The sequence below is a fragment of the Ipomoea triloba genome, chromosome 7, assembly GCF_003576645.1.
Source record: "Ipomoea triloba cultivar NCNSP0323 chromosome 7, ASM357664v1".
Taxonomy (NCBI): domain Eukaryota; kingdom Viridiplantae; phylum Streptophyta; class Magnoliopsida; order Solanales; family Convolvulaceae; genus Ipomoea; species Ipomoea triloba.
The window spans coordinates 22,301,443-22,309,905 of record NC_044922.1 but is presented as its reverse complement, the minus strand read 5'-3'; the positions used below and the strand labels follow the sequence as shown (position 1 = coordinate 22,309,905).

Here is an 8,463-nt window from a genome sequence, read left to right as displayed (position 1 = left end):
AAAAAAAAAAAAAAAAAAAAAAAAAAAAAAAAAACAAAAACTAGGATGGTCGCTAACGAGTTGTATCCATGCTGAACTGTTTTTTTTATTCCTCAAAAAACTGTTTAAAAGCCCACATTAGCGGTCAATCCTGAATTTTGTCTCTCCTTCCCTCTCTCCACCTAAGATTAGCACTTTAAAAAACTGAGCCAAAAACCCTCCAATGCGGTTGACCAATATCATATGCAGAAGTATAAGACTGAATACAGGCAATAAACACATAAAAAATACTCTCTACTCCCTATTTAACAACTTGTATTTTCATAAAAATAGCAGATTTTATATTTTTAAGAAGCAACAGAGTAATAAACTAAAAGGAGTCAGTTTTATTTATAGCTGGGCCCTAAAACAGTAAATGATTTTAAAAACAAAACAAAAAAAGAGAGTACATTTTCACTAGATCATTGAGGTGAAAAAGAACAAAGGTTCAAATTGCCAGACAACCAAATTATAAGATTTCAATTTATCTTTGCAAATACTAGGTACTTAATGAGTAGTATTAAATAATGTATTCAATGGATACAGGTCTTGTAAACAATAGGATTTTCCAGATAAAAGCTTCCCCATCACAGGAAAAAGACAGAAGAAGAGAAGGGGAAAATAGAACAAGCTGATACCTCCAAAAGTGCTACCATATGTCTGTGGCTGCTCCCAAGGCCGAGTAGGCACAGGTCTTGCAACCGTGTTTATATTAGTAGCTGTATTCCTGTCAGCTGCCGGTACAAGTTCACCGGGTGTTGATGTTCCAGATGCCTCTACAATATCACTTGTTTTGCCTACAGAGGGTGGCTTAAAGGGCGTAGGACCAGATGAGGAACCAGCTCGTTCCCAAGGCTTTGGTGGAGGACTACTACCTGCAATAAAAAAAAGTAACAAGTTTCAAGTAACCCCAATTGAGTGGAGAGACAGTGCAGTGTGCAAAGGCATTATAGCAAATCAACTCAACATTACAAAGCAACACAGAAGAAAAGTGGAGAGACAGTGCGGCGTGCAAAGGCATTATAGCAAATCAACTTAACACTACAAAGCAACACAGAAGAAAACTAGGAAAATGACTTTAAACAATGGGTGACAGATATCAAGAAATTACCCATTGTACATAAAACATGACCTTCAGCTAAATAGCAAACACTTCTCAAGAAAGGTAAAACCAGCATTGATTGACAAAAGATGGCGCCATTTATTTCCTCTATCTATCCTCAACTAAATAACCAAGTCCTCAGGACTCCAATGTTCTTAGCAACCTCCACAATAACATTTTTTAGACAAATTAAAGATATAATACTCGTGCAAAAAACAACAGATAGAAGAATGCCAACAACAATTCACTAAATATGATCACATGATCTTTCACAGCGACGAAAATACTCAAGCTTCCTCAATGAGTAAATGACAATGAAGCATAGAGCATAGGACAATTTCCAAGCAAAAACGGAACAACAAAAAGAATTATATGTTAATATAGTAATGAACAAATCATGAATCAAGTTATGTTTGAAGCCAAAGAGAATGAGAATCGGAATCGAAATTTAAGTGACCTGGTTGCTGTGGATTGGTCTCCATATCATATCATGAAGAGAGAGAGAGAGAGAGAGAGAGAGAGAGAGAGAGAGAGAGAGAGAGAGACCTATAACAGATTGTGTAATGAAAAAGAGTTATAGGTGCCAGCGCTTATTAAAAAGAGTTACTCCGTATAATATTTTGGTGGCTTGTTCTATTCCTATTAGTTTTCTTATATTTTTTTATTGAGAAGTTTACTTATATTTATTCAAGTTGTTTGCAAGAGCGACCAAAACAACGGCGTGTCTATCGTCTAGGAGAGACATAATATTTTTTAGGAGAAAATTGTAATTTATGTCCTTTCATAATATGTCGATTATCAATGTGATTTTTACAGCACGATTAGTTCACGGAATGAATTTTAAGAGAATAGGAATACTATTTCCTAAGGAATAGAGTAGGTAAGGAATAGAATATGAATTGTATTCCAGCATTTGATTCGCTGAAGGAATAGACTTGGGAATTGTATTCTAGCGTTTGGTTGGTTAAAGGAATAAAAATGGAATATATATTTCAAAGACATAAATGCCCTTGTACAAAATTTATTATTATTACCAGTTTTTCTTATGCGCGATGCGCAAAAAATAGATGCCCAATATTAATATTTTATATTAAAATTTTAAATTTATTTTAGGTGCCCAATAATAATAATAATAATAATAATGTAAAATATTTTTTATAAATTGGATATTTATATTTTAAAAAATAACTAACATATAACTCTAATATTTAATGTGTATATATTATTATTATTGTTGACACTGAAAATTTGCTAAATATTGTTATGTTTTTAATATTAGTATATTTAAATGTATTTGGATAATATTGATATTATCTAATTTGTTAATTAGATAATATCAAAAGAGTTTGAATTTATCAAAACTCTTTATCTTACAGCTATAAATAGGACCTTTTATTTCTATGTATTCATCCTAAGAAAAATCATAGAAATAGCTTGAATCTTATTTAGAGAATTTGAGATCATGATCATGAAAATAAAAGTCCCATGACCTTGAAAGTCCCAAGCTCCTCCATGCCTATCATATTGATCAAAATCTCCAATTGAAGATCAAGCCATTTGAACCCGGAGGCCCTTCAGAAGAACAAACATATAAGTTCTTCTTTGAAGATTAAGCCACTAGAGATCCGGGGGCCCTTCAATGGAGCGTCAAGACATCAATTGAAGAATCAGAGGATCATCCAGAGATATTGTACCCACACCTCTTCACTTCCAAGCTATACAAAGAATCTAAATGGCATCAAGAAAGACTTACGCTCAAGCTACCGGCTCTAAGGCATCTTCTGTGGCCGGCTCCGACAGGCGCGAGGTGCAAGGTGCATTGACTCGGAGTCGAGTGCGGGACCTAGGGGTGGAGTTGATCGAGACCCGAAACATTGCTCGCAACGTCGTCCGAAGGCTTGGAGGCGTCTCCGTCGGCTCAAAGAAAGCTACATATGATAGAGGTTCATCCTCAACAACAGAGACCGTTGGTAGCAAGAATCCTATTCCCTCAAATGAAGCTACTCGAAGCGAAAGTCCTTCCCCTACTCCCTCAAGTACAACTACCAGTAGCAAGGGCCCTGTGAGTCCTACTCCATCAGGCGAGCCCCTTAGCAGCGGAAGCTCATCTCCCATATCTCATCCATCGCCGATGTGGAAACCAGCCTCGGAGTGGACCCACGTCTACACAGTCATGCCCGCTATGGCAACAAACGCAGCTTCGGTGGAGGAACAGCTAGCAAACATCACCAAAGCTCTGGAGGGAATAAGCGGGCTTCTTCACAGTCAAGAAAGGAGGCTTAATGATCTGAGTGAAAAGGTTGAAAGCGGAAGGAACGGCGAAACAAGTCGAGCTTCCGAGAAACGACCTCAAACCCAAGAAGAGGCTATTGACGTCGAGTCGCCACGTCATCAAAGCAGGCACATGGAAGAGACTACCTCTCGTCCGCATCCCGCTGAAAGGAGTGTTCAAGTTTCTGGGGGCATGATACACGTCGACCAGCTGAATGACTATATCATGGGAGCAATCAAAGGGAGACTCGAGGGAGGACAACCTTCATACACTTACTCCAAGCCTTACACCCAAAGGATTGAAGAAATGAAGATGCCGCTGGGCTACCAACCTCCCAAGTTTCAACAGTTCGATGGAAAAGGCAACCCGAGACAGCACATCGCCCACTTTGTGGAGACTTGCAACGATGCTGGAACATATGGAGATTTCCTCGTCAAGCAGTTTGTTCGCTCTTTGAAGGGCACCGCCTTTGACTGGTACACTGACTTGGAGCATGGCTGCATCGACAGTTGGAGTGACATGGAGCGTGAGTTCTTAACTCGTTTCTATAGCACAAGAAGAACTGTTAGCTTCTTGGAGCTCACCACCGCTCGCCAATGGAAGGATGAACGCGCAGGCGCTTACATTGAGAGGTGGAGGGAATTGTGCCTCAACTGCAAGGAAAAGATATCACAAAGTTCAGCAATTGAGATGTGTATCCAAGGCATGCACTTCGAGCTATCATACATCCTGCAAGGTATCAAGCCCAGGACATTTGAGGAATTATCCAGCCGTGCTCATGACATGGAGTTGAGCATTGAGAACAACGGAGGGCTTAGTATGTCGAGTATGCCTAGCTCCTCTAAAGCACCTGCAAGGCAAGAAGTCAAGAAAGGGGGCAAACCCTTCCCAAAGCAAGAAAAGAAGGAAGTTATGAACGTGAAAACATCACCAGTGCGGGTTTTCACCAAAGTGACTGAGAAGCCTAGGCCTAGGTCATTCTTTGGGCCATCAAGGGGAACTAGAATTATTGAAGAGATGCAGCAGAAACAGTATCCGTTCTTGGACTCTGACGTTTCGCCCATGTTTGATGAGTTATTAAAACTCAAGTTGATTGAATTACCCGAGATGAAGCACCCCGAAGAAGCTGCCAGGGTGGATGACCCCAAATATTGCAAGTATCATCGCCTCCTCGGACACCCGATCGAAAAATGCTTTGTTTTTAAAGATAAAGTAATGGCGCTGGCTCGCGATGGAAAGATTGAACTTACTGATGCGACTGCAAGCTCTAACCAAATCTCATGTGGGATGTTCGCACCATTACTCGAGGAGGATGGTGAGAATGATGGGGGCAAGCAATGCAAACGCCCGCTTCCCTTCATTGTGAAATATACTAGGGGGCAACACTCAAAGCCGCCGCAGGTTGATTCGGTCTACGAGAGGGATTGGGTACTCGTTACCCGTAGAAAGCAAAGGAATGATGCTGAGCCTGTTAGGCCATTGAAGAGAATGACGAAGCGATGGATTAAAAAAAAGCCAGCAAGAGACCCCGTTTCTGACGTGAAAAGGAAAGGGTATCCCAACAAGCCGCGAACACCAGTTACCCTGGCTCAATACATGCCAAAGGTGTTTCATCAACATGGGACAACTATTCTTGGGGCTGGCTTGAATACTAAGGAAAAACATGTTGAAGTTGGAGAATGTTCATTCCCTGTGGTCGAAGGAAGCGACGAGATCCAAGTCCACAAGGCCACATCTTTCACCACCGAGATAACATTCAAAGATGAAGATCTATTACTGGGTGGAACACCTCACAATCGCCCACTATTTGTTGAAGGTTATGCTCGCGAACAAAAGATTAAAAGAATTTTGATTGATCAAGGATCGTCCGTGAATATTCTATCACTCCGAGCTGTGAAAGAACTTGGTATTTCAACTGATGAACTCTCGCAAAGCCGTTTGATGATCCAAGGATTTAATCAAGGCGGGCAAAGAGCCCTGGGTATTATTAGACTCGATCTCAGGATCGGATCTTTGAGTTCAAGTACTTTGTGTTATGTGATAGATGCAAGAACATCCTACAATCTATTGTTGGGTCGACCTTGGATACATGAAAATGGAGTAGTTCCTTCATCATGGCACCAATGCTTAATGTTTGAGAAAGGCGGTGTGATAGAGAAGGTCGTCGCCGATGAAATCCCATTCACCGACGCAGAGTCGTACTTTGCAGATGCGAAATTTTACTTAAAGAAACAAGTCGTTGAAGACGACGTTGATAAGAGTAGTAATGATACACCCCCCGATCCGAAATGGAAGGGCAAGCAAGTCGTAGACCAAAGTCATTGTGACCAGGAACTTATTTTCCCATTGACAAGAATTGAACCATTAAAAGCTACACCGGTCAACTCGTTGGAAGATCAAGTGCGGGTGGGAACAAGTCAGACATTGCCCGGGAAACGCACAGATGGTTTTGACCCCAATGCCTATAAACTCCTGTTTAAAGCAGGCTTCGACCCCAAGGAACCACAGAAATTGGGTAGGCTCATTCCAGAAGCCGGTGGTAGAGGCAAGGCAAACCAGCAAGACCCACATGCACGCAAAGGATTAGGCTATGTCCCTCCCAAACCTGTGCGAATTTTTATAAACAGAGCTACAAGCAATTGTATATCTACAGATGAAGGTGAGTGTGATCCACAATTCACTCCTACCAATGGCAAAAGGAAGTCAGTCTTCAAGAGAATGGGGAAGATAGAGTCTCAGCGCTCAGTCTTTGATAGATTGGGGTCAAACCCTCAAGCCCCCAAAAGAAAGTCAATCCATGATCGACTTGGAGTTGTCCAAGATGTGAAAAACAACGCAAGTCATCCTGTTGAAGCGGAACCTTCTAAAAGGCTTCGAAGCACGATTCCTTCTCGTATGAGACGAGAAACATATATTCATGTTTCATGCGGAGAAATGCTTAAAGTCCAACCTAGGACCATTGTACACACTCGTGTACAGAAAGGGGAGAATGAGGAAAGCATTGGCTCAAGTGATGATGTAGCACCACCTCAAGGCGAGGAGGCGTCGTCTTTCCACATCACTCTATGTGATGAGATCCCGATTGAGGGAGAAGATGCAGAAGAGGCACCCCACGAGTTAGAGGAAGGGGTACGAGCCGCAATAGATGAATTAAAGGAGGTTGATCTAGGAACCCCTGATAATCCTCGGCCTATCTTCATCAGCACACTCCTTTCTAATGAAGATGAAAAAATCTATGTCGAACTGTTGAAAGAATACATTGATGTCTTTGCATGGACTTACAAAGAGATGCCAGGGTTAGACCCAAAGGTGGCTGTGCACCGCTTGGCCGTGAAAAAGACATGTCGTCCAGTCAAGCAAGCTCAACGACGCTTCCGCCCTGAACTCATTCCCTCAATTGAAGGAGAAGTCAACAAACTTATAGAGGCCGGATTTATTCGCGAAGTGAAATATCCAACCTGGATATCCAGCATTGTGCCCGTACGCAAGAAGAACGGCCAAATTCGCGTATGCGTAGACTTTCGGGACCTTAATGTTGCATGCCCAAAAGATGACTTTCCACTTCCCATCACAGAATTGATGATAGATGCTGTAACTGGGCATGAGATCATGTCATTCATGGATGGCTCCTCTGGTTACAATCAGATTCGCATGGCGCCGGAAGATGAGGAGTTGACAGCGTTCCGAACGCCTAAAGGCATCTATTGCTACAAAGTGATGCCCTTTGGTTTGAAAAATGCAGGTGCTACATACCAAAGGGCTATGCAGAGAATATTTGATGACATGCTTCACAAAATGGTGGAATGCTACGTCGATGACTTGGTTGTGAAGTCAAAACTTCGCACAGATCACTTGGGACATTTAAGAAAAGTCTTCGACCGCTTGCGAAAGTTTCAACTTAAGATGAATCCCTTGAAATGTGCTTTTGGGGTTGCTGCTGGGAAGTTTCTTGGGTTCACTGTTCGACATAGGGGCATCGAGATCGAACAAGCTAAGATCGATGCTATAATGAAGATGCCCGAACCACGAAACCTTCATGAGCTTAAGAGCTTACAAGGGAAGTTAGCATACATTCGAAGGTTTATATCAAACCTGGCAGGAAGATGTCAACCCTTTAGTCGGCTAATGAAGAAGGGCACCCCGTTCGTATGGGACGAGGCGTGCAAGAATGCATTTGAAAGTATCAAGTCATACTTGATGAAGCCGCCCGTGTTGACTGCTCCTATTCACGGTCGCCCACTGATCCTTTATATCTCTGCCCAAGAAAGCTCTGTGGGTGCCCTGCTTGCTCAAGAAAATGACAACGGGAAAGAGAATGCCCTCTACTATCTCAGTAGAATGATGACCCCAAATGAGTTAAAATACTCTCCAATTGAGAAGCTATGTTTGGCACTCGTGTTCGCCATTAAAAAGCTTAAGCACTACTTTGAAGCTCACATCATTCAACTTGTGTCGAAAGCGAACCCGGTAAAGTTTGTTATGGCAAAGGTCGTTCTCTCTGACCGCCTGGCAAGGTGGTATTTATTGTTTCAGCAGTTTGAAATCGTCTATGTGCCACAAAAGTCTGTCAAGGGGCAAGCTTTAGCCGATTTCTTAGCAGATCACCCAATACCAGCTGAATGGGAATTATCTGATGACCTACCTGATGAGGATGTGCTTATCATCGAAGTCCTACCCCCATGGAAGATGTATTTTGATGGAGCTGCGCATAGAGGAGGGGCAGGAGCTGGAGTTGTGTTCATCACCCCGGAAGGTGAAGTGTTGCCATATTCATTCACCTTGACAGAGCCGTGTTCAAACAATGTTGCTGAGTATCAAGCATTGATACTGGGACTAGAGATAGCAGTTGACATGAAGCAGCTGAGAATTAACATCTATGGAGATTCAAAGTTGGTCGTCAACCAAGTGATGGATCTGTACGAAGTGAGGAAAGCAGAGTTAATCCCGTACAACAACTACGCAAAGATACTCATACAATGGTTGGGGGACGTCACGATTGAACATGTACCAAGGAAAGAGAACAAGCAAGCTGACGCCTTAGCCGCATTGGCTTCAACTATTGCTCATCCTA

At 42.2% G+C, this 8,463-nt stretch overlaps 1 protein-coding gene across 2 annotated transcripts in view; it reads right to left on the bottom strand.

The window, feature by feature from the left end:
* The window catches only part of LOC116026017 (peroxisomal membrane protein 13-like), a 3,923-nt gene extending 2,259 nt beyond the window's left edge, over positions 1 to 1,664 (bottom strand). For both annotated transcript variants that reach the window (XM_031267455.1, XM_031267456.1), the window contains exons 1-2: positions 1,578 to 1,664; positions 657 to 893 (exon numbers count right to left, since the gene is read on the bottom strand). In XM_031267455.1, coding sequence (XP_031123315.1) covers positions 657 to 893; positions 1,578 to 1,602 — 262 coding nt within the window. In that variant the 5' untranslated portion in view covers positions 1,603 to 1,664. The remainder of the gene's footprint in view (positions 1 to 656; positions 894 to 1,577) is intronic.
* Positions 1,665 to 8,463: the final 6,799 nt, after the last annotated feature.